We start from the raw sequence: 27,110 nt of genomic DNA, 5'->3' as shown, positions 1-27,110 counted from the left end.
ACATCATCGACCCCCTCCTGGACCCCCTGCAGTTTGCCTACAGAGCCAACAGGTCTGTAGATGATGCAGTCAACTTAGCCCTTCACTTCATCCTCCGGCACCTGGACTCCACAGGAACCTACGCCAGGATCCTGTTTGTGGATTTCAGCTCTTCCTTCAACACCATCATCCCAGCTCTGCTCCAGGAGAAGCTCTCCCAGCTGAGTGTGCCCGACTCCACCTGCAGGTGGATCACTGACTTCCTGTCGGACAGGAAGCAGCACATGAGGGTGGGGAAGCACATCTCTGACTCCCTGACCATCAGCACCGGTTCCCCCCAAGGCTGTGTTCTCTCTCCTCTGCTCCTGTACACCAACAGCTGCACCTCTAGTCACCAGTCTGTCAAGCTTCTGAAGTTTGCGGATGACACCACCCTGATCGGACTCATCTCTGATGGTGACGAGAACAACCTTGAGCTCAACGCTCTAAAGACAGTGGAGATGGTTGTGGACTTCAGGCACCACCTGCCCCCATCACCCTCTGTGACTCCACAATTGACACTGTGGAATCTTTCCGCTTCGTGGGAACCATCATCTCCCAAGATCTCAAGTGGGAGCCAAACATCAGCTCCCTCATCAAGAAAGCCCAGTAGAGAATGTTCTTCCTGCGGCAGCTGAAGAAATTCAACCTGCCAAAGACGATGATGGTGCACTTCTACACAGCCATCATTGAGTCCATCCTCAGCTCCTCCATCACCATCTGGTACGCCGCTGCTACAGCCAAGGACAAGGGCAGGCTGCAGCGTGTCATTCGGTCTGCTGAGAAGGTGATTGGCTGCAGTCTACTGTCGCTCCAGGAACTGTACACCTCCAGGACCCTGAAGCGGGCAGGGAAGATTCTGGCTGATCCCTCCCACCCCGGTCACAGACTCTTTGAGACTCTCCCCTCTGGCAGGAGGCTGCGGTCCATCCGGACCAAAACCTCATGCCACAAGAACAGTTTTTTCCCATCTGCCACCAGCCTTGTTAACAAAGCCCGGAAACCACCCTGACACTCTCCCTTTCCCCCACACCCCCCCTTTTTTGCTGACAGGACACTTGTAACTTGCAACTCTATGCGTTACATTAACGCTCTGCTTGGACTCCTGCTTTACTTGCACTGCCATACTTCCACACTGATCATCTGCACTGTTGTACTGCTCTCGCACCCAATACTGCTCTATATTTACTCTCACTCACTTAAAACTGTGCACATATATTTATATTATATTGTAGATATGTTTATACTGTTTAATTTGTATTGTATTGCACCGACTACGCCAAAACAAATTCCTTGTATGTCCAAAAACGTACTTGGCAATAAAGCTTTTCTGATTCTGATGAGTTTAATTGGTCACTCTACAATTCTCTTAGCTGTTGGTGTGTGTTGCCCTCTGTTCATCTGTGTTGCCCTGTGATGCATGGTCACCTTTGTGGGATTTATTCTTTCTCTCACCAACTGACCACTCGAGATTGGCAATAGCCCCATGGAAGTGGAGAATTTTTTTTTATATATTATACGTACACTTTGATTTGTTTCCATGAAGTGTATTTGTTCCCTTACACATGTTAATTTCCATTGTGACATTATATCCACATATATACTTGCAGGTTATAGCCAAGGACCAGGAAGCTGTGCTCAGTCAGTCAAACTGGGGAAAAATGGTGCAGAAACTGTCTCAGTTTGGAATCAGAACTGGAACCTTCAACTGCTCCAATGACAATAGGTAGGAAGTGGGTATTTCATCCTAAAGTATACTTTTTAAACTAGCCAACAATCACTTTACAGGATTTAAATGTACTAATCCCAGTTCTTAGCTCACTTGTTGCATTACTTATTTAGAGTTTTCTTCGTACATGCTACAAAGACTAGGGCGTTATGCTTCTGGGGTTTTTCTGCTGTTTTGTCCAGAACCTTGTTGTATATACTGCTGCTGTGTTATAGTGGTTATACATTTGATGTATTGTTCAGTTTGTAGTCATGGAGATGATGCAAAGTAGTTACAAAAACAAGTCAGCACATCAGGCGCAATAAATATGTTTTAATGCTAAACATGATATTAATAGTTATACATTTAATAGTAATATGTTTAAGCAGGCTTTTAATAGAAATAGTTAAATATTGCAAAAAAAGACCAAACACAAACTGAGATTTATTTTAGAACTGTGGCCGAGTGCGCCTATCTTATCCTTCGCCTTCTGGACCAATGAGACCTAAGCCCCTATTCCCCACTATTCTCTTTCATCAGTTACAAGGACAGATTACTCCAAGTCAAAGATAATGAACTGTAGTGACTTCAGGCAATTTTCTCTTTAACAGTTATTCTTAACTGCATTTAAAATATTTTTCTAAATATGTTTTCAGTTAAAAACACACTTTCCTAACAAATTTTAAAAGTTAATGGTTTTCTCATAAATGGCTCAAGATCACAGACAGTACAAGGCCAAAGCCAGATCCTGATGTGGCTGAGGCATGAAGCAGAGCTGAAGAGGGAGAGAAGAGTCGTGTTTGGCAGTTCCAGCATCGTGTCCGTTTCCCAGGAAAGAAGTCGGAGGGTGGAGAATTGAGTGTAGAGTGCTTGAAGAGGTATAGATCCTCCTTTCAAGTGAAGGTGGATCTCCTTGCGGAGTATTACACCGGTGCCTTGACAATAGATTTCTTTTTCCTTTTTTCTTAAACTCATCAGCAGTGGAATCAAGACAGTGAGGCCGTCTAGGGCACAGAAACGAATGAATTAGGTTTATCAAGAGGAATCTTAATAACTGCACATAGAAAGCTTAATTACCGGCATCAGGCGCGGAGTGGTAGCCCCGCTGATCCTTAACTGTGTTTGGCTTGATTAGGTAAACAGCTTCAGGTGCAGCACAGCCTAGCAGGTGAAGCTCTGCCCTCCGGGGTAAACAGCATAAATAGAGTGAGACAAAAAGCACAAACAACAAGCATCCCTGGTTATTAATAACACTCCTTCACCAACAAGGGATGCCTTTTGGGCCATCATTACCGGAAGCAAGGCTGATCAGACTACAGCTCCCATCATTCATTGCAGTTTTGGGATTCCAATGACAGCACAGACAGAGATTTTATAAGAAGGTCACTCATTCAGCTACGTCGCTCTTGCTGTTGACCTGGCTGGTGCACTGGAGTATCTCAACACAAGTGGATTTATTAACTTGCTGGGAAGTGAACTTTTCCTCTCAAAATCTTTGAAGAACAAGCTTAGCAAAGCTTTGAGATCTAGTTGTATGCATACCCAGCTGATCTTCTTGCATACATTTCTGGTCATGGATTTGGATGTAGCAGTTTGCAATTCCAGTTTGCATCTCTCTGGACAGAGAAGACGGACAGGTTTTTGTGCAGGCCAGAGCTACCATTCCAGACTGAAACGATGTTGATCCTGCTCACAAGAAGACATTCTTAATATAAGGCTGAGATAAAATTAGCTTAGAAATAGGATGCTCTAAAATTTTGGGGTGTTCTAAAATGTTTGTGTTAAGGCTTTGAGCTGTTGCTCCCTGCAGCTGTTCTTAAGTGCTCTCACTGTTTTAAAGTTAACATGGGTTCCACTGACTGGCTTTTCAGACAGCCAATAGGTTAGATTTTCACTGTTTGAAACTATTTTGGGATAATGCAGCGGTCTTGCTGTATGGCACTGTTTATTCTGCGGTACATATTCCTTTCTCCTCTCTCCCCCTCCCTTCCTGCATGCGGCTCTCTTTGTCTGGACCAAGAAAGAACTAGTTAGCTAGCTGTGGTGTATGTACCCCCATGATCTATCAGTGTTGGCACAGTCAGTTTACTCTTGACTCTTGACATGTGCACCAGTTTCTTTGGTTGTAACAGTGCAAATGGAGCAGTAAAGATTCCTGAAAAAGAACCTGTCCAAGCCTCCTCCTTATTAATTAAATTCAAAATTAAAATAAAAAAATACTTAATTTACCCCAAAGGGAAATTAAATGTTGTTGTAGCTCATGTTCTGCAGGTTTCTTCAAAGAGCTGTTGTAGATGCTGATGGCTGTGGGCAGGAAGGATCTTCTGTACCAGTCTGTCTTACAGCAGATCTGAAGAAGCCTCTGACTGAAGAAACTCTGTTGTTGTACAACAGTCTGATGAAGAGGATGCTCAGGGTTCTCCATAATGTTCTTCATTATATGAAGAATCCTTCTTTGCACAATGATCTCCAGAGGTTCCAGAGGAGCCTCCTTTATCAGCTTGTTGAGCTTTTTTAAGTCCCTGACTCTGATGCTGCTTCCCCAGCAGATGATGGAGAAGAGATCACACTCTCCACAACAGACTTAAAGAAGATCTGCAGCATCTTGCTGCAAACACTGAAGGACCTAAGCTTTCTCAACAAGTACAGTCTGCTCTGTCCCTTCTTGTAGACGGCTTCACAGTTGCATCTCCACTCCAGTCTGTTGTCCAGGTGAACACAGAGGTATTTATACTCCTCCACCACCTCCACCTCTTCTCCCATGATGGAGATAGTTTTTGACTTATTCCTGTTTCTCTTAAAATCTACAATCATCTCCTTTGTTTTAGTCACGTTCAAAATGAGATGATTGTTTCCACAACATGCCACAAAGTAGTCCACCACCTTCCTGTACTCAGCAAACTGTGGTCTGTTTGTCAGGTAGTCTTTGATCCAGGAGATTGTTGAGGCCTCCACTTGAGTCATCTGGAGTTTCTGTCAAAGCAAATCAGGTTGGATTGTGTTAAATGTTCTGGAGAAATCAAAGAACATGATCCTGGCATTGCTGCTGGCTTTGTCCAGATGACAGTGGGTTTGTTGAAGCCGGTGTATGATGGCATCTTCAACTCCAACTCCACAGCGATAAGGAAACTGAAGGAGGTCCTGATGGTTGATTATTTGCTTACTCAGGTGGGCCAACAGGAGTCTCTCCAGGACCTTCTTGAAGTGGGATGTTAGAGCAACAGGTCTATAGTCATTGAGGACTGATGGGTGAGTTTTCTCTGGTACTAGAGGAGGTCTTCCACAACACTGGAACCTTCTAGACTAGGCTAACGTTGAAGAGGTGCTGCAAAATCCCACAGAGCTGCTCTGCACAAGCCTTCAGGACTCTAGGGCTGACACAATCTGGACCTGCAGCCTTGTTCTGGTTAAGTCTTTCCAGTTGTCTCTTCACCTGAAGAAGACAGGAGGCAAAGGGAGCATCAGCATCTTCTGATCTGGTGGAAAACATGTAGAAGCAGAAGTGTCCATGGCCGAGGTGGAAGATAAAACATTTGACAGGAAAGCTGTGGGTCAAAGGACGGTGGGATGTCTGTTTGGCTGTGAGCAGGAGAGGAGCTTGTTTCTGAACTGAACCTATTGAAGAATGTGTTTGGTTCATTGGCTCTGTCCAGACATCCATTGGTCCGATATTCCTTCTGCTTCAAACCTGTGATCTTCATCCCTGACCACAAATCTCTGATATTGTTTTGCTGGAGCTTGCTCTCCAGCTTCTTGGACCCTTCCTTGCTGTCTCTATTCTTGACTTTATGTTGCTTCTGTATACTGCTCAATAATTCCCTGTCTTCCTCTCTGAAGGCTCTTTTTTGTTGTTAAGTTGGTGATCCAGTGTTTGTTATTGGGGAAGCATCTCACCGTTCTGGTGGGGATGGTGTTATCCACTAAGAAGTTTATATAGGCGGTTACACATTCAGTCATGGCATTGATGTCCTCTCCATGTGGCTGGCACAGTGTGTCACAGTCGAAAGAAGACAGTAAGTGACACTACTAGTGAGTTCTATGGTCCAGTTTGGCAAAATAGATGACTCTAGGCCAGAAATTGAGCCGTGGACGGCGTACATTGAGTGACTGGAGAAATGCAATAAAGCTAACAACAATGATGGAGAAAAGCATGTGGCTGTTTTGCTAAGTGTAATGGGTGCTACAACATGCAGACTTTTAAGAAACTTAGTACAACCGGCAAAGCCAGAAGAAGAGACATTTAGAGATTGTGGATATATTGAAAGGACACTATGAACCCAAGCCCATATAGTGGCTGAACGTACTTGTACTCGTTGTCTTCCGCTTCATCCGGAACTGTGTTGCAGGGGCAGCAGACTCAGTAGAGATGCCCAGACTTCTCTCTCCCTAGACACCTCCTCCAGCTCCTCCAGGGGAAGCCCAAGTCGTTCCCAGGCCAGCTGAGAGACATAGTCCCTCCAGCGTGTCCTGGGCCGTCCCCTGGGCCTCCTTCTGGTTGGACGTGCCTGGAACACTCACTTCCGAGCTCCTTCGGATGGCCGAGCTCCTCACCCTATCTCTAAGGGAGTGCCCGGACATCCTGCGGAGGAAGCTCATTTCAGCAGCCGATTTGCTGTCGATCTCCCGCTCCATTCTCACCTCACTCGTGGTCAAGTCTATTTATATAACGCTTTTCAGCAACAAGGCACTCAAGGCGCTGTACATAAGGAAAAACATTACAATGACAGAAAATCAAGCAACAGAGGTAATTCAAAAAATAAAGAGAATAGAATGATGGATAAGAAAATGAAAGGAAAGTTCGACTGAAAACTTAACTAATGTTTAGATGGCCCAGTCAAAGGCCACTCTAAACAAATATGTTTTTAATCTTGATTTAAAGCAACTTAGGGTTTCGGCACTTTTACAGTTTTCTGGCAGTTCATTCCAGATTAGTGGAGCATAAGAACTAAAAGCTGCTTCTCCATGTTTAGTTCTGGTTTTGGTTTTGCAGAGTAGATTTGAGCCAGAAGACCTGAGAGGTCTGGGTGGTTGATACACTGACAACAACTCTGTAATATATTTTGGTGCTAAACCATTCAGTGATTTATAGACTAACAGAAGTATTTTAAAGTCTATTCTCTGAGCTACAGGGAGCCAGTGTAGGGACTTTAGAACCGGGTTGATGTTCTCCTCTTTCTTAGTTCTAGTGAGGACGTGGGCAGCAGTGTTCTGGATCAACTGCTGCAGTCTGATCCACTTTTTAGGCAGACCTGTGAAGACACCGTTGCAGTAATCAATTCTACTAAAGATGAACGCATTAATTAGTTTTTCAAATTCCTGCAGAGACATTAGTCCTTTAATCCTGGAGATGTTCTTTAGGTGATAGAAAGCCGGACTTGTTACTGTCTTTATGTGCCTCTGAAGGTTCAGGAATGAGTCCATCACTACACCCAGGTTTCGAGCCTGACTGCTGGTTTCTAGCTGTATTAACTGAAGCTGTGCGCTAACTTTTAAACACTCTTTCTTTGGTCCAAAGATTATTACTTCAGTTTTGTTTTGATTCAGCTGAAGAAAAGTTTGGCACATCCATGCATTGATTTCTTCTAGGCATTTACCCAGCGCTTGAATGGGTCCATAGTCACCTGGTGACATCGTAACGTATAGCTGTGTGTCGTCTGCATAGTTATGATACTTTACGTTGTTGTTTATTAAAATCTGAGTTAGGGGGAGCATGTAGATATTGAATAGGAGGGGCCCTAAGATGGACCCTTGGGAACGCCACATATGATTTTTGTGCTCTCTGATGTAAAGTTACCAGCCGACACAAAAAAGTCCCTGTCCTTCAAGTAGGATTTAAACCAATCGAGTGCTGTACCAGAAAGGCTGACCCAGTTTTCCAGGCGCTCTAATAAAATGGAGTGATCAACAGTGTCGAATGCTGCACTAATAATACCAGCACTGTGGTTCTTCCACAGTCTGCATTTATACGGATGTCATTGAACACCTTGACAAGAGCAGTCTCTGTACTGTGGTGAGCACGGAAGCCTGACTGGAAGACTTCAAAGCGGTTGGTCATTGTTAGAAAGTTGTTTAACTGCTGAAACACAGCTTTTTCAATTATCTTACTGATGAAGGGGAGGTTTGATATAGGCCAGTAGTTCTGTAGTAGCACCTTGTCCAAGTTGTTCTTTTTCAATAGAGGTTTGATAATTGCTGTTTTCAGGGCCTGGGGGAAAACACCTGACAAACGTGTTGGACCATTTTGTTGCTGAATGTTGGACCATTTGCACATTGCTGGACGCCACCAGGCCATCTGGCATCATCGGCCATTTTGTATCCCAGGACAGTCCGCTACTACAAATCCCAGCGGCTGATAGGACGGGGGCGCAGCTCTGATCCCACAGTCAACTATATAACAGAGTATGAGACGGCCCACCATTGCTTTTCAGCTTGGAACTGAGACGTGGTTACTGGCATCTGAAGCGCATCATTCTGGAGAAGAAAATCCCACGTGGACTTTCATTCATTCTCCCCATTGAAAATCAACCATTTTCTTTGTCTTTAACTTCATGTTTCATTAGTTGCCGCCAAAAGTTTCACAACCCTTTGTGTGCTCGGATATCCCCAACGGTGGGGGATGTTTTATGACTTACAGTAACTAAGCTACACTTTGGGAGTCGCCTCCCTGAGCTTCGTTTAACCATATTCCTTTTGTATTTTTGCCATAACTGCTGGTTTGATTTCATAGACACTCAATGCTGCTTTATTTTGTTTAGTTAGATATTTTACTCTTTTGTGTAGAACTTTGCATGTTTGATTAGGTGAAGATTATTAAATCGGAACAGCGAATTGTATCACGGCTGTTGAAAGTCATTAAAGCTACCATTATTCTCAAAGCTGAGATGCTGCCCAAATTTTGTAAATATACGGCTCTCCCATTTGCAATGAAAAAAAAAAGTGAAAAAAGAGCTTGAAAGGCTGGGAAAGATATACATTATAACAACAATGAGGCACATTGAGCGGGCAGCACCAATAGTGCCAGTGTTAAAGAGGGACACATCTCTTTGCTTATGTGGGGATTACAAAGTGTCAGTGAATCAGGCCATTGAAACAGATAAATACCCTTGAACGTCTGGAGGAACTGCTTCCAACGCTTAGTGGTGGAAAGTACTTTTCGAAGATAGATCTAGCAGCAGGTTACCAACAACTGTTAGACAAGGACTTCAAAAAGTACACAACTATCAATACGCACAAAGGGTTTGTTTACATGCTTCCTTTTGGGATCAGTGCAGCCCCGTTGATTTTCCAGCGCATTCTGGAAAATATGACAGACTTATCACTTGTGGTCTGCCAGGATGACTTGCGATCACTGGATGCACAAAAGCTGAACACCTTACCAACCTGGAGAAGGTCTTGCAACGCCTTCAGGAAAATGGCTTGTGGGTGAAACGTTCCAAGTGTTAGTTTAGCGAGCTGCCAATTGAATAACCCGGGACATGTCCTGGATGAACATGGTGTTTACACTTCAGCAGACAAGGTGAGGGCAATACAAGAAGCTCCTGCTGCTACAAAGGTCAAAGAGCTTCAGGCGTTTCTGGGGCTTGTTAACTATTATGGAAGATTTGTGCCAATGCAAAGAACTGCCCTAGCCTCCACTGTACAGGTTACTGAGAGACAATGGAGATGGACAGAACTGGAGTAGGCAGTGTTTGATAGATGTAAGGGGTTGCTGACAAGTTATCAGGTCCTAGCTCACTATGACCCAAACTGCTAATAGAGCATTTAGAGGGAGTTGTACTGAATGAAAGTTGCAAGAGCCACACGCATGGACAAGGACTTGTCTAGAGTTTACAAACATGTAATGGAAGGCTGGCCTACTGTCAGAGATGAGAGCTTAAGGGTTTATCACAACAAGAGCATTGAGCTTTCAACTAAGAAAAGTTGTGTTTTGTGGGGGACCAGAGTAACTGTACCTTCAAAAATGAGAAAACTGTGGAGTCACGTGATGTCAGCAGAGATGGCAGCTTCGTCGGAGGCTCTGCGGTCGAGTAGCTAACTTTATTTGCATGAAGGGTTTCAGTGTACTTTTTCTTAACACATGAGTGATACATTTTACGTTGGACCACTGAGCAACAGTCCAGTGCTGCTTCTCTGTAGCCCAGGTCTGGGGAATGCGGCACCTGTAGCCCATTTCCTGCACACGCCTGTGCACGGTGGCTGTGGATGTTTCTACTCCAGACTCAGTCCACTGCTTCCGCAGGTCCCCCAAGGTCTGGAATCGGCCCTTCTCCACAATCTTCCTCAGGGTCCGGTCACCTCTTCTTGTTGTGCAGCGTTTTCTGCCACACTTTTTCCTTCCCACAGACTTCCCACTGAGGTGCCTTGATACAGCACTCTGGGAACAGCCTATTCGTTCAGAAATTTCTTTCTGTGTCTTACCCTCTTGCTTGAGGGTGTCAATAGTGGCCTTCTGGACAGCAGTCAGGTCGGCAGTCTTACCCATGATTGGGGTTTTGAGTGATGAACCAGGCTGGGAGTTTTAAAGGCCTCAGGAATCTTTTGCAGGTGTTTAGAGTTAACTCGTTGATTCAGATGATTAGGTTCATAGCTCGTTTAGAGACCCTTTTAATGATATGCTAATTTTGTGGGCTGTATGCCAAAATCATCTGTATTAAGACAATGAAAGACCTGAAATATGTCAATTAGTGTGCAATGAATCTAAAATATATGAATGTTAAATTTTCATCATGACATTATGGAAAATAATGAACTTTATCACAATATGCTAATATTTTGAGAAGGACTTGTATAAAATGGGCTAAGTCAATACAATCAAATCATATAGATTTCAAGTCAGGTTCATACGTTCCAATTAATCCTAACTATTGAACAGTGCAGTCAGATTCAGTTATTTATTCAAATTGGATAAAAAGTTTTTCTGTCTAAGGAAACCCAACAGATTTTATCCAGTCAGAGACTTGCAGCATTCACTCCTCCTGGATGAGCATGTAGAGACAGTGGACAGTCACTGGTGTTGACTTTGCAGCAATCCATCATACTGAGCATGCATGTAGCGACAGTGGAGAGGAAAAACTCCCTTTTAACAGGAAGAAACCTCCAGCAGAACCAGGCTCAGTGTGAGCGGCCATCTGCCACGACCGACTGGAGGTTTGAGAGAACAGAGCAGAGACACAAAGAGAACAAAGAAGCACTGATCCAGGAGTCCTTTCTATGGGAAGGAAAATTAAATGTTAATGGATGTAGCTCCTTTAGTCGTTTCATCTAGGAAACAAAAAAGATTAACTCTGAGCCATTTTTTAAGTTTAGAGTATGAAAGAGAGCACATATAATTAGTTACAGTAAAAGTTTAGTCAGTAGGAGAGAAAAAGGGTTAAACCCTGAAAGACAGGGCCAAGTTTATCATTGGTAGAAGATGAGCATTAAGTTGTTGCCAGCAGAAACTTGGACGATGGCCCCCTCCATGAAGGTGTCACAAGTAGACACAGAGTCAGGCCAGGTGTAGCTTCTAGGAAGAGAAAAGAGAGAGAACATAAAATTAAAAACTGAAATAACAGCAAATAATACAAAACTGGAGAGTAGTGTGAGAATGTAGCGAAGAGAGTGAAAGTGGTCATTATGTCCTCCAGCAGCCTAAGCCTATAGCAGCATAACTACAGAGATAGCTCAGGATAACCTAAGCCACTCTAACTATAAGCTTTATCAAAAAGGAAAGTTTTATGCCTAGCCTTAAAAGTAGACAGGGTGTCTGCCTCATGGACTAAAACTGGGAGCTGGTTCCACAGGAGAGGAGCCTGATAACTAAAGGATCTGCCTCCCATTCTACTTCTAGAGACTCTAGGAACCACCAGAAAACCTGCAGTCTGAGAACGAAGTGCTCTGTTAGGAACATATGGACCAATCAGATCTCTGATGTATGATGGAGCTAGATCATTAAGGGCTTTATATGTGAGGAGGAGAATTTTAAATTCTATTCTAAATTTAACAGGGAGCCAATGAAGGGAAGCTAAAATAGGAGAAATATGATCCGTTCGTTCGTCGTCTTCCGCTTATCCAGGACCGGGTCGCGGGGGCAGCAGACTCAGCAGAGACGCCCAGACGTCCCTCTCTCCAGACACCTCCTCCAGTTCCTCCAGGGGGAGCCCAAGGCGTTCCCAGGCCAGCCGAGAGACATAGTCCCTCCAGCGTGTCCTGGGCCGTCCCCTGGGCCTCCTCCCGGTGGGACGTGCCTGGAACACCTCCCGAGGAAGGCGTCCAGGAGGCATCCGGTATAGATGCCCGAGCCACCTCAACTGGCTCCTCTCGATGTGGAGGAGCAGCGGCTCTACTCCGAGCCCCTCCCGGATGGCCGAGCTCCTCACCCTATCTCTAAGGGAGTGCCCGGCCACCCTACGGAGGAAGCTCATTTCAGCCGCTTGTATCCGTGATCTCGTTCTTTCGGTCAGGACCCAAAGTTCATGGCCATAGGTGAGGGTAGGAACGTAGACCGACCCGTAAATTGAGAGCTTTGCTTTTCGGCTCAGCTCTCTCTTCACCACAATGGACCGGCACAGCGCCCCCATTACTGTGGCAGCTGCACCGATCCGTCCGTCGATCTCCCGCTCCATTCTTCCCTCACTCGTGAACAAGACCCCGAGATACTTAAACTCCTCCACTTGAGGCAGGAACTCCCCTCCAACCTGAAGAGGACAAGCCACCCTTTTCCGGTCGAGTACCATGGCCTCGGACTTGGAGGAGCTGATCCTCATCCCAGCCGCTTCACACTCGGCTGCGAACCGCCACATCAGAACTCTTGCTGCAGCATTTTGAATCAGCTGAAGGCTTTTAACTGCATTTTGTGGACAACCTGATAGTAACGAATTACAATAGTCCAGCCTTGAAGTAACAAATGCATGGACTAGTTTTTCAGCGTCACTCCTGGATAGGATATTTTTGCAATTGTCCGGAGGTGAAAGAAGGAAATTCTAGAAACCTGTTCAATATGGGATTTAAATGACATGTCCTGGTCAAAAATAACACCAAGGTTTTTTACTTTATTACCGGAATTCAATGTAATGCCATCCAGGTTAAGTGAATGATGAAGCAGTTTCTTTTTCAAAGACTCTGATCCAAAGACGACAACTTCTGTCAACTTTTTCTTCCCTGTTTGGACAGATCCCAATTGAATGATCTTGGGATTTATGAAGGTTAAATAGCAAGACTGGACAGTACAAAACCTTCATTAATTATTATTTGTTGTCATTGCTTATTGTTTATTTCTGTTTTCTTCTAACTGTTGATCTTGTTTTTATTTGTTTTGAGTATAGAGTTTTGAGTATATATGTTTTAAAATCTTATATTTACTTCTTGTCTTCATTCACATCCCAGGCACCATTAAGAACCAGTCTTCTGATGCTGCCAATTGTAAATAATTTATAACATGGTGAAGCCTTGGTCAACTTGCTTAGCCCAGTTAGCGTTACAATACACTCATGTCTTTTTCTAAAATCAGGGCACAATTCCACCTATTACAGAATCAGCATTGGAAGTATTTACAACTCAGACGCTTGTTACTGCAGACATTTGGTTCTCTTTCAACAACCCCTACTGTAAACCTCCTCACACAAATAATGAAAGTTTTTGGCAGAGGTCATGAAGCTTCAGTGTATTACTCAATGGTCTTGAAATGCTCAGATAAGAGTGCTTCTTACCTTAGATTTACTTGGGAGGGAGATCTTGGCATCTCATTCACAGACAGGGAGTGGAATGGGATCTTACAAAACATAAAAATGATGTCTATGGAACTCAGAACTAGACTTGTCCAATTCAAGATCCTGAACAGAGTTTATTGGACCCCTTCAAAGCTGTATAGAGTCTAGCTAAAACAGAACACAGACTACTGGATATGCCAGTTTGGGGAGGGCACTTTGACTCATATGCTGTTGAGCTGTTAAAAAATACAAGACTTTTGGTCTGAGATTCATAGCTATGTGATAAAGATTATATGACGGGATATACTGTTGTAAAATGGGAGTTTTTACTCTCTTTCCTCCCTGTGCACCACTGTGTCCGTTTCCGAGACCCAACCAGTAAAACCAGCAAAGTATTTACCTTGTGAAATAATGAGAAATGGTTAAGTATAAAATCAAGATTTAATGCCAAAATGATCAGTGTACAGAGTATACAACTGAACAGATACAGAGTGACGTTCACCTTCAGTACCGGGCCCCCCTCAGCCCATCTTAGGGATGAACTGAGAGGATCAAAGAATGGAGCGTGAGTCCTGCGTTTATCTTTGCCTGTTCTTAACCCTCCTAAAGGGGGTCATCCTCTGGTATCAGTTTATCCTTGACTATGTGTTGCATCTTATGTGATATCAACAGTTATGTTGTGTAAGCTGTAGCAGTGAGCGGTGCGGCAGATAAGCAACAAGGGCAGATATATTTAATTAGGGCAGCAAAGAGATGATTAGAAAAGGCCACAGAATCATACATACATAACAATAACCTTTTCCCAGAGGTTGTATATTCTGGGGGACCCATCCCAACTTGATGACCTCCTGCCCCATATTGCAGAGTGGCACTGATGCTGGGGCGCAAACTTATAATTTCAGAATGGAAGGCTTCATCATCCCCCTCTGGCAACCTCACTTAGCCGAACTGGCCATGCTGGAGGGTCTGTCATACAGGTTAATACATAGAGTGGAAAGCTTTAATCTGAAATGGGAACAATACTTGCTCATTATGAAAGACCCCCCTGTAGGAGTTGTGGTAGCCAGCTGAGGATTTTTTTCCCGTTATTTTCATTACTATTACTTTTAAATAATAAGTTTTATTTTATTGCTGCTGTGATGTCTTGCGTTATAATTTGTTAGATTGTCCTCTTCTGTTTTTTTACACAATAGTGTGTAAATGCTTTATAGTGTTCACACAATAATTCCCAGATGACTTGCATATAATTTAGGTCATCAGAATGAAAGAAATCCACATAGTGTTCATCTTCAAATAAGAATATTGGCTGACAAAATCTTGATTCATACAAATTAATTCATTGTTATTTCGGCTACTTGCCTTCATAATTGTTTAAGGGCAACTTATGTAGAGGTTGAGTTGCCACCTAACCCAAATCCATATAAAGAGGCTTTTAACCCTCCATGTAGCCATCCATGATTTGATTCCCAACCTTGAGACCTTTGCTGCAGACAAACTTTGTCTCTTCTACCTGCATGCACACATACAGACACTTAGCAATCAGCCTGCTTACACCGAAGGCGAATGCTATGGCTCTTTCTGCAGGAAATATCCAAAGGTTGTCCCGGAATCTTATGTTTACCACCAAATGTGTTCATGCACAATACTGTCAGTAAATAACATGGATTTCTGTAAAAATTATTTAACATCTTGGTTTACTTCTTTCCACTAGGTCATGTATCAAACGTCGTTGGCAACACTCAACAATCATCATGTCTGCTCCTCAAACTTCAGCTTCAAAGGGCAAAGTCATGCTAAAAGAATATTCTGGACAATACATTGAAACGGGACACATCTTTCGGTGGATGACCTCCCATTTGGCTCGTCGAATCAAAACTGTACGTCATTCTGCGCAACTAATTGAGGAGTGGCGCTCTGACCCAGCTCATCCGATCAAGATGTTTCTGTTCACCCATCTGTCCCAACCTCCTGCCTTCTTTTCCGCACTATCTGTTAAGTTCACTGGCAGAATTGAGTTTATTTTTGTGGATGTACGTCACTGGGACAACCAGAGCACCCTCTTAGACATTGGTGTGACACAGAGCCCTGCTTCTATACTTAAAATGCCAGAGGGTATCTATCACTATGGTAACAGGTAACATTAAGCATTAACAAGATTTAAAATCATATACAGAATAAATAACTGTAAATTGTCTTTTCTCTTGTGTGCTACTCTCAATTGAAACTTTTTTTCTTCCTGAAGTACTGGGGAGTATCTGTCTCTTGCTGCCATGGATACATTCCTGCGTTCGGTCCAGCCAGAAGTCAATGATCTGTTTGTCCTCAGCCTGATACTCATAAATTTGCTGGCCTGGATGGATCTCTTCATTACACAGGTCTCTTACTATGTTTTAATCTGATGCTTGGGTGACATGGAGCTGCGAGCCCTTCCTAAAGCTGTTGATGCTATAGTCAAGCTATGTGTTTCTCCTTTAAGCTTAAAAGTGGTTCAAAATCCTTTATTTTTTCACCAGGTTGTGCTGTAAATGAGAACGAATTCTCATTTACAGCATAACTTAGTCAAGAGGCCCAAAAATGCAAAAACACATAAATGTATGTAAACCCATAAAGACGTCATAAAACAAGCATATTGGCAAAGGTAAAAGAAAAAAAGGTAAGGGAGGTAGTGGAAAAATCATGTTTGTATATATATGCATATGCAGGCATTTGAGTGTGGGAAAAGAGGTGTGATCAATATTCAATTCAATTCAGTTTTATTTATATAGCGCCAATTCAGAACACATGTTGTCTCAATAGTATAGAGTTAAGGTGTGTATGGACGTATGCACAAGTATACATAAATGTATCTGTGTATTTATATCTTCCAGGCATTCCATAAGAAGTCTAATTGGGCTGGTTGATTAATGATTTCTTATTAATCCTTTGTCAAAAACATTGAGCAGCGTATGCATTTGCCAGCGGTACATTCTGTAAAGCATCCCAGTGATGTGTAGGGATCTGACATATTAAGGTGTAAATCAAATGACTCAGCCATGGCCAGATCTTTTTTAACTCTGGTTGGGTGATCATGACTACATGCAAAGTGACACCCCAGGAAGGGTTTAAAATCTAAAAAAAACATGGGATTCATACTTAATAGTTTGAATTCTTTATTACCAATAAACATGATCAAAAACTGAACCAAACTTTAAAGTATCTAACTTGATTTGGTACTAAAAGCGGCTTTTTTAGATAATGTTTACCTAATTAAACGTTATTATAATAATGAATAAATTAAATAAATTAATTATTGTATCTCCGCAGATTAGGTTGTTTGTGCTCAACATGTTTGTGAATAAAAGCATTCTGCCACAGGAGGTTTCATACAGAAGTATCTTATTACTTCATAAATAATGTAAATTTTCTTTTAATGTAAGCTTAAAAGAAAGAAAAACTGATACAGCATGGTTTAAATAGATGTGTATGAAATGGACATAATAGCAATGAGTAGGTACAAAATGGGAGCACACATTGGAGGAGGAAATTGACTTGGAGCCTGGTGTGAGCACAGGCTTTGAAAAAAGTATTTTCAGTTGTCATACATTTTTAAATTCAGGTAGAGTACATAAAATGTCATCATTGTATTGTTAACCTATTAAAGATTTATTCATTTATTTATCCATCTTAAGTGTAGTGCCATTAAAATATAAAAATTTATATATCCATATTGGTTTGTTATAATAAAATCTTAAATATTTTATCCAAGCATCTGAGGCTTTGATCACAACAAATCTGTGTTTTCATCAAAGTTGTTCACAAGGTAATGCTGCTTTGAAAATAACTCAAAAATACAGGACAGAACCCAGTTTTATCATCAAATATGGGACAATTCCATATTTTAAGGGACATGTGGCAACCCTACCCAGCTCACTATTTCTAACAAAGAGGGAGAAACGAAACAGCGAACCACACAAAGCTATACTGAGTAGACTCTCCTAATAGTTTTACACCAGTGCCTCAATATCTTCTCTTGCAGCTAAACAGACAGTGAAAGAATATGAAAAGAGGTGCTGCTATAGAGCATTACCCACCAAACAGATAAGCATATGCTCCTTCTTCACTGTATTAAACTTTGTCTTCTTCTTTTGACAGTTTTCGACTGAGGTATAGTATGGGACAGTCAATTTCTGCTGGAAGAAAATGGTTCCCATCTCTCCGTTAGATGCATCATTTTGCATGTTAAAAGGGAGAGAGAAGTTAGATGTGTGAAGCAGAGAGAGCCTGTTTTACTGTCTTAAATGCCACTAGATGCGAACTTAGCATCAGGTGCCCCAGTGTATATGGAACAGTTCTTTACGTTAGGTGGATTTGTGGATCTTGTTAGACTCAGCAAAGTTTGGGATAAACCTATTGTAGTACCTGGCCAGCCCATGGATCACCCCACCTTTTTTGGGTGAAGGGCTGTGGGCAGGCAGCAACAGCTGTGGTCTTTTTCTACCTGAGGCAGCACCTGCCCACAGCCCAGGTGTACCACAAATATACCTCCTTCTGTCCAACTGCACTCTTGGGTTAGCCATGAGCCCCATTTGCGTCAGTGACTGGACCACTGCATATATATATATATATATATATATAATGTACAGTACAGACGAAAAGGTTGGACAGACCTCATTCAAAGAGTTGTCTTTATTTTTATGACTATGAATATTGTAGCTTCATACTGAAGGCATCAAAACTATGAATTAACACATGTGGAATTATATACTGAACAAAAAAGTGTGAAACAACTGAAAATATGTCTTATATTCTAGGTTCTTCAAAGTAGCCACCTTTTGCTTCGATTACTGCTCTGCACACTCTTGGCATTCTGTTGATGAGCTTCAAGAAGTAGAAAACCTGAAATGGTTTTCACTTCACAGGTGTGCCCTGTCAGGTTTAATAAGTGGGATTTCAAGCCTTATAAATGGGGTTGGGACCATCAGTTGTGTTGTGCAGGAGGTGGATACAGTACACAGCTGATAGTCATACTGAATAGACTGTTAGAATTTGTATTATGGCAAGAAAAAAGCAGCTAAGTAAAGAAAAACAAGTGGCCATCATTACTTTAAGAAATGAAGGTCAGTCAGTCCGAACAATTGGGAAAACTTTGAAAGTGTCCCCAAGTGCAGTCGCAAAAACCATCAAGTGCTACAAAGAAACTGGCTCACATGAAGACCGCCCCAGGAAAGGAAGACCAAGAGTCACCTCTGCTGAGGACGATAAGTTCATCCGAGTCACCAGCCTCAGAAATCGCAGGTTAACAGCAGCTCAGATTAGAGAACAGGTCAATGCCACACAGAGTTCTAGCAGCAGACGCATCTCTAGGACAACTGTTAAGAAGAGACTGTGTGAATCAGGCTTTCATGGTAAAATAGCTGCTAGGAAACCACTGCTGAGGACAGGCAACAAGCAGAAGAGACTTGTTTGGGCTAAAGAACACAAGGAATGGACATTAGACCAGTGGAAATCTGTGCTTTGGTCTGATGAGTCCAAGTTTGAGATCTTTGGTTCCAACCATCGTGTCTTTGTGCGGCGCAGAAGAGGTGAACGGATGGACTCTACATGCCTGGTTCCCACCGTGAAGCATGGAGGAGGAGGTGTGAAGGTGTAGGGGAGCTTTGCTGGTGACACTGTTGGGGATTTATTCAAAATTGAAGGCATACTGAACCAGCATGGCTACCACAGCATCTTGCAGCAGCGTGCTATTCCATCCGGTTTGCGATTAGTTGGACCATCATTTATTTTTCAACAGGACAATGACCCCAAACACACCTCCAGGCTGTGTAAGGGCTATTTGACCAAGAAGGAGAGTGATGGGGTGTTGCGCCAGATGACCTGGCCTCCACAGTCACCGGACCTGAACCCAATCGAGATGGTTTGGGGTGAGCTGGACCGCAGAGTGAAGGCAAAAGGGCCAATAAGTGCTAAGCATCTCTGGGAACTCCTTCAAGACTGTTGGAAAACCATTTCAGGTGACTGCCTCTTGAAGCTCATCAACAGAATGCCAAGAGTGTGCGGAGAAGTATGTATGTAAATATATATATATATATATATATATATATATATATATATATATATATATATACATACTGTATGTATATATATATATATGTATATATATCTCCATCATGATGCTGACAGAGACCTGGCTAACAACTGACCCCGGACATTGACGTAGAACTGGCAGGATTCAAGTTGCTGCGGGTGGACAGGACAAGGGAAAGCGGTAATTCACAAACACTGCTAGTCCCCAGCAGCATTTGTGAATGAAAGATGGTGTAACCCTGGGCACATCACTGTGAAAGAGCAACTCTGCACTAGAGACATTGAACTGTTAGCCGTTAGCATGCGACCATACTACCTCCCCAGGCAATTTTTGCATGTTATCGCAATAATGATGTAATCCGGAGGCAGCCTGTGATGCTCTTCAGTCTGTAGTCAGTACACTGCAGACACATTGTTCACAAGCACTTTTTTTTTTTTTATATCGGGGGATTTTAATTCAATTCAGTTTTATTTATATAGCGCCAATTCACAGCACATGTCGTCTCAAGGCACTTCACAAAGGGTTTGGAATGGTGCGGGGTTGTTGGGGAGGTTAGATTAAACTACTGAGTGTTAGAGTTTGACCATTTTAGAATGGGCTATGTGTAGGGGTACTAAGTAAAATAATAAACTGATTATGTTTGTCCATGTAGAGCCCACTGGTGGGCATTGTTATACTAAAAACCACAAGGATTGTGAGTACCTCTCTCTGTCAGACTGATTATAACCATTGGAAAAGAGAAGGGGTCATACAGGTAGCAGAAATGGAGGGTGTGTTTGCACCTCAACAATAACTGAGCCGGTTTTGGCTAAACCTGACTCCCCCTTACTCCATCCAACAGGGAGGGAGGAAGGCGGAGGTAAAAATAATTGGAGAGTGGTGTTTCCTTTTGCATTGTGTGAAAGGTGGGTAACTTTAAAATGGGTTAAATCAATTCAATTGAATCATATACACTGCTCAAACATATAAAGGGAACACTTAAACAACACAATATAACTCCTAGTAAACCAAACTTCTGTGAAATCAAACTGTCCACTTAGGAAGCAACACTGATTGACAATCAATTTCACATGCTGTTGTGCAAATGGAATAGACAACAGGGGTAAATCTTTGCCGATTAGCAAGACACAATAAAGGAGTGATTATGGATAGTCAAAGCGCTGGTTTCCAAGAACCATTTCCCAAATTAGATTGTTGAAAAGTAAAATAAAATACATTGAAAGCACATAAATAGTGTATTTGTTGGCCATGCTATTTTGTTGTTATAACAAGCTACTATATTCATATGCAATATAGAATTAATTATAGCATTGATCAAGGATATCTGTAGGACAAATGACAATTGCCCACCATGACTTTTCGTTCAAGGGACGAAGACTGTATATTGCAAATGGCTTTAAAACCTTCTGTCAGTACATGCTTATCATAACTTGTCACAATAAATTAGAAAGGAGTATGATAATTCACCAGTTAAAAATGTAATTCTGAACCTCTTTAACTGTTGGCCCAGTGGTCCCGGCAGAGATATGCTCATTTTTCACCGTGTCTTTTGCAGCAGTATAAACACACAAGATAACATTTTAAGATCCTTCAGATATGGCTAACTCAACCGGATAAATGCTACAGGAAACATACATGTTGTTGCCCCACCCCCTCATGGCCATTATCTTTGGAAACTACAGACTCTCAGACTCTCACCTTTCCATTGAAGTATTGTGCATCTTTGTAAGAAATTGTGCAGTGACACAATTTCCGTGCATATCGTAGGCAATAAAAATTGCAGTCACATTTGCTTTACACAAGTCAGTTTTACGCACTGCTCTAGACACAGTTAGCACGTTGTTTTTTACATATCTGTTTGGTCCCTTTTTTTTTTTTCCTTGAACATCAATAATTATAATGGTGCAGAAGAGGAACCATTTTTGAAGCTTTGGAAAAACTTTTGAGCACCAATGATGTTGAAACCAAGGAGACAGGAGTAAGGATTTTGAAGTGGAGGAATGTCATCTTATGGATCCACTTCATGAGTAAGTTGTACTGTTACTTTTCAGGAAAATAATTTATTATCTTGTAATTAGATAACTTAGCAATGAAGGACCCCCACAGCCACCCTTGCCTGCAGAACAAAAGGAACATATGTCCTGTATGGACAATTGGTTCAAGGAATGTTGTAAAGCTCTTAGATTACCAATACCACTTTACTGTTACAGGATTGCAGCATTGCTTTGGTATGTTATTTAGCTATTTTGCAGTACAGTAGGAAATAATTTCTTGTTTTAGAAAACATAGAAATAAACTACCGTATTTCTATATTTTTATAGCCGGGACAACGCAAGACCATCCAGCACAGACAGGACACTGCCTCTCACCACTTTGTCTAAGCCTTTATCTTCTTCAAGGTAAGAAGTCTATTTTCCACACCATTGTGGTTACAAAATAAGCATGATTCAATTCAGTTCAATTCAGTTTTATTTAAATAGCGCCAAATTCACAGCACATGTCTCAAGACACTTCACATACATTCCAATTAATACTAACAGTGCAGTCAGATTCAGTTTATTATTCAAATTGCATCGAGTGAGTGAGTGAGTTGCAGCATTCACTCCTCCTAGATGAGCATGTAGAGACAGTGGACAGTCACTGGCATTGACTTTGCAGCAATCCCTCATACTGAGCATGCATGTAGCGACAGTGGAGAGGAAAAACTCCCTTTTAACAGGAAGAAACCTCCAGCAGAACCAGGCTCAGCGTGAGCGGCCATCTGCCACGAGCGACTGGGGGTTTGAGAGAACAGAGCAGAGACACTAAAAGAACACAGAAGCACTGATCCAGGAGTATTTTCTATGGGAAAGAAAGGTAAAACATTAATGGTAGTGGCTTCATCTAGGAGAGAAAGAGAGGTAAACAGATGAACTTTGAGCCATTTTTAAGTCTAGCGTATGAAAGAGACCACATATAGTTAGTCACAGTAGAAGCTCAGCCAGTAGCTATGTCTAGGAGAGAAGACAGGGCCAAGTTTATCATCTGTAGAAGGAGAACATTAAGTTGTTGGCAGCAACAACTTGGCCGATGACCCCCTCCAGGAAGGTGCCACAGTTACACACAGAGCTACAGGGGTTGGACAATGAAACTGAAACACCTGTCATTTTATTGTGGGAGGTTTCGTGGCAAAATTGGACCAGCCTGGTAGCCAGTCTTTATTGATTGCACATTGCACCAGTAAGAGCAGAGTGTGAAGGTTCAATTAGCAGGGTAAGAGCACAGTTTTGCTCAAAATATTGAAATGCACACAACATTATGGGTGACATACCAGAGTTCAAAAGAGGACAAATTGTTGGTGCACGTCTTGCTGGCGCATCTGTGACCAAGACAGCAAGTCTTTGTGATGTATCAAGAGCCACGGTATCCAGGGTAATGTCAGCATACCACCAAGAAGGATGAACCACATCCAACAGGATTAACTGTGGACGCAAGAGGAAGCTGTCTGAAAGGGATGTTCGGGTGCTAACCCGGAGTGTATCCAAAAAACATAAAACCACGGCTGCCCAAATCACGGCAAAATTAAATGTGCACCTCAACTCTCCTGTTTCCACCAGAACTGTCCGTCGGGAGCTCCACAGGGTCAATATACATGGCCTGGCTGCTAAAGCCAAACCTTTGGTCAATCATGCCAATGCCAAACGTCGGTTTCAACAGTGCAAGGAGCGCAAATCTTGGGCTGTGGACAATGTGAAACATGTATTGTTCTCTGATGAGTCCACCTTTACTGTTTTCCCCACATCTGGGAGAGTTGTGGTGTGGAGAAGCCCCAAAGAAGCGGTACCACCCAGAATGTTGCATGCCCAGAGTGAAGCATGGGGGTGGATCAGTGATGGTTTGGGCTGCCATATCATGGCATTCCCTTGGCCCAATACTTGTGCTAGATGGGCGTGTCACTGCCAAGGACTACCGAACCATTCTTGAGGACCATGTGCATCCAATGGTTCAAACATTGTATCTTGAAGGCAGTGCCGTGTATCAGGATGACAGTGCACCAATACACACAGCAAGACTGGTAAAAGATTGGTTTGATGAACATGAAAGTGAAGTTGAACATATCCCATGGCCTGCACAGTCACCAGATCTAAATATTATTGAGGTGTATTGGTAATGGGGTGTTTTGGAGGAGCGAGTCAGGAAACGTTTTCCTCCACCAGTATCACATAGTGACCTGGCCACTATCCTGCAAGAAGAATGGCTTAAAATCCCTCTGACCACTGTGCAGGACTTGTATATGTCATTCCCAAGACGAATTGACGCTGTATTGGCAGCAAAAGGAGGCCCTACACCATACTAATAAATTATTGTGGTCTAAAACCAGGTGTTTCAGTTTCATTGTCCAACCCTTGTATGTCAGATGTAGCTTCTAGAAAAAACGGAGAACATAGAGTTGAAAGCTGAAATAACAGCAAATAATGCAAAATTGGAGATTATTATGAGAATGTAGCAGAAAGATGAATAGCAGCATGACTACAGAGATGGCTCAGGATAACCTAAGGCACTATAAGCTTAATCGAAAAGGAAGGTTTTAAGCCTAGCCTTAAAAGTAGACTGGGTGTCTGCCTTAGGGACTAAAGTGGGAGCTGGTTCCACAGGAGAGAAGTCTAACTAAAGGATCTGCCTCCCATTCTATTTCTAGAGACTCTAGGAACCACCAGTAAACCTGCAGTCTGAGAACGAAGTGCTCTGTTAGGAACATATGGAACAATCAGATCTCTGCTGTATGATGGAGCTTGATTATTAAGGGCTTTATATGTGAGAAGACTAGAATTTTATATTCTGATCTGGATTTAACAGGGACCCAATGAAGGGAAGCTAAAATAGGAGAAATATTATCTCTCTTTTTAATTTTCATCAGAACTCTTGCTGCAGCATTTTGAATCAGCTGAAGGCTTTTAACTGCATTTTGTGGACATCTTGATGGTAAACAATTACAATAATATAGCCTTGAAGTAACAAATGCATGGACTAGTTTTTCAGCATCACTCCTTGATAGGATATTTCTAATTTAATCACACCAAGGTTTTTTACTTTATTACCAGAGGTCAATTTAATGCCATCCACATTAATTGATTGACTGAGCAGTTTCTCTGGTCCAAAGACAACAACTTATGTCTTGTCTGAATTTAGAAGCAGAAAATTTAAAGTCATACAAGTTTTTATGTCATCAAGACATGCCTGTAGTCTAACTGGTTGGGCTAAACAGGATTTATGGATAGAAAAAGCTGAGTATCATCACCTCATAATTTGACCTATTGGAAGCATATATATACTGAAGAGAATTGGCCCAAGCACTGAACCCTGTGGTACTCCACAATTAACCCTAGAGTTTGAAGATGATTAAACATTTACATGAACAAACTGGAATTTCTCAGACAAATAGTGCTGTTCCCATGATCCCTACAGCATGTTGCAGCCTTTCTAAGAGAATATTATGATTGACTGTATCAAACGCAGAACAAGTACAGACAAAAGTCTGTTGTCTGAGGCCAGGATAATATCATTAGTAACTTTCACCAGTGCTGTTTCAGTGCTATGATGAGCTCTTAAACCTGACTGAAACTCTTCAGATCATTGCTGTGTAAATGCTCACACATTTGATTAGCAACTATTTCCTCAAGACTTTTAGATAAGAACAGACGATTAGACATAGGTCTGTACGTTAGTAAATCATCTTGATCAAGCAAAAGTATCTTAAGTAAAGCTTTAATTACAGCTACCTTGACCTCTAATATACAAGTTAGTTTAGATGAAGCTAATATTTCTGATAACTCAAAGCTCCACTGGATCAAAACAATCAGTTTCTACAGTTACTTCCAATGCTGTCCTACTTACTGAGGATAAAGTAATCATGTTCGGGTGTATGCCAATGATTTTATTTTTAATAGAATCAATTTTATTTAAAAAGAATCCCATAAAGCTGTTGCCCACCACTGAGTTATTTTGTTAAAAATTGAACAGATGCTCTACTATAATGAACATTTCTTTCAGGTGTGGAGTACTCATTTAAATTAAACTCAAAGGTTATTAAAAATGGTCAGGCAGGACAGGGTTATATGGAAATGATGTTATTTCTTTACACTCAGTGCCATATGTTAGCACAAGGTCCAGAGAATGAAGACAAATGTGGGTAGGTTTGTTAATGTTTTGAGCACAGCCAGTTGAGTCTATAGCCCTATAGGCTATATTTAGGCTATCACTTTCAGGGTCAACATTAATGTTAAAATCCCCCACTATAATAACCTTATCTGTATTTAACACTAAATCAGATAAAAAAGGTCTGAAAACTGATCTAAAAATTGAGAGTAAGGGCCTGGTGGACGGTATAAAACAACAAACAGAAGTGGTTTTAGTGCTTTGCAATTTGGATGAGGAAAACTAAGAATTAAATATTCAAAAGAGTTAACTATTAATTGGTCTGGGACTAATCCATAAATCAGACTGAAAGATGGTTGCTCCTCCTCCTCGCCCAGTATTTTGAGGAATGTGAAAATTTTAATAATTAGAAGGAGTTGACTCACTCACTAAACATGTCGTCACTGGTCAGATCAGGGAGGGGACCAGATACATTGTTTTGGCAAACTTACACTCCAAAGCAACACTAGCTTTGGTGACCTCCGATTGGCGTAACTGGGTGTCATTACCGCCAGAGTGAATAACAATCTTACTGTATTTACGCTTATCTTTAGCCAGCAGTTTCAGGTAGGATTTGATGTCGCCCATTCTGGCCTCTGGCAGACATTTGACTATAGTTGCTGGTGTCTCTAGTGCCATGATGTGTCATTACAGTGTTAGCATTGTGTTACTAAGCTTATTAAAGGTTAGTGTCGGATGCAACTTCATTTTAAAATGTCATTTAGAAAAACTGAGTCAAATTTAGTCTTCAGCATATGTCTTTCTGTTTCTGCATTGGTCCAGCAGAAGAAGATGAGAAGTATAAGCCACCAGCCCATCAGCTAAGTACTGCCTCAAGGCCTGTGAAACACAAGGTAGCTTCTGCCCCAAGACAAAGGAGCAGCTCATCCAGGCCTACATGTGGCACTCTCCAGGTGAGCCTGACACTGAGCCACAAGCACATTTTCCCAAAGGCATCCCCCACAACCCTGAATTGACACCACAAAATCATGGTCACAGCTGAGCCTATGCAACAGTTTTTAGTACAAGCACAATCCGGACCACAAATAAGAATGCACAAAGAACAATTTCAGCCGGCAAGATATTCAAGTACTCACTTTTATAACTGAATACCTTTTTGTCTTCTTGGCCATTATAATACATGCTGGATTGGTGCAGGTCCCTTCGAGAGCCAACCTCTGGAGAACAAAGTGGCCGTAGAACTTCCTGTTTCCACACCAATGCATGTCCCATTTGAGGTCATGCATTGATTTGAGGCCATCTTCTGGTCTATTTGAGCACACCTTCTGGTCTATTCATCTTTCTAACATCGAAGCTGATGAAGAAAACCAGACGTATAAAGGAACACCTCAATACGACAGACTGTTCAAGGTTAGACCAGTCTATGATATAAAGACTGCATGTCGCTCTGTTTTCCATCCAGGCAGGGAAATATGTGTGGATGAGTGCATGGTGGTGA

The 27,110-nt window shown here is 42.1% G+C and overlaps 1 protein-coding gene across 8 annotated transcripts in view; it reads left to right on the top strand.

Annotated features, from left to right (window-relative positions):
- Positions 1–27,110, top strand: part of rnf103 (ring finger protein 103) — a 60,887-nt gene that overhangs the window by 18,124 nt on the left and 15,653 nt on the right. For 4 of the 8 annotated variants that reach the window (XM_047353728.1, XM_047353727.1, XM_047353729.1 and 1 more), the window contains exons 3-5: positions 1,629–1,744; positions 15,125–15,547; positions 15,656–15,788. In XM_047353728.1, coding sequence (XP_047209684.1) covers positions 1,629–1,744; positions 15,125–15,547; positions 15,656–15,788 — 672 coding nt within the window. Of the gene's footprint in view, positions 1–1,628; positions 1,745–15,124; positions 15,548–15,655; positions 15,789–21,385; positions 21,505–21,798; positions 21,877–26,434; positions 26,566–26,809; positions 27,023–27,110 lie in introns of all 8 variants that reach the window. The other 4 variants (XR_007036346.1, XR_007036343.1, XR_007036344.1 and 1 more) reach the window with 4 other exon arrangements.

This window comes from Girardinichthys multiradiatus, chromosome 23 (assembly GCF_021462225.1).
Source record: "Girardinichthys multiradiatus isolate DD_20200921_A chromosome 23, DD_fGirMul_XY1, whole genome shotgun sequence".
In the NCBI taxonomy this organism is placed as follows: domain Eukaryota; kingdom Metazoa; phylum Chordata; class Actinopteri; order Cyprinodontiformes; family Goodeidae; genus Girardinichthys; species Girardinichthys multiradiatus.
Note: the sequence above shows the minus strand (reverse complement) of the source record. Positions and strands in the feature narration are given on the sequence as shown.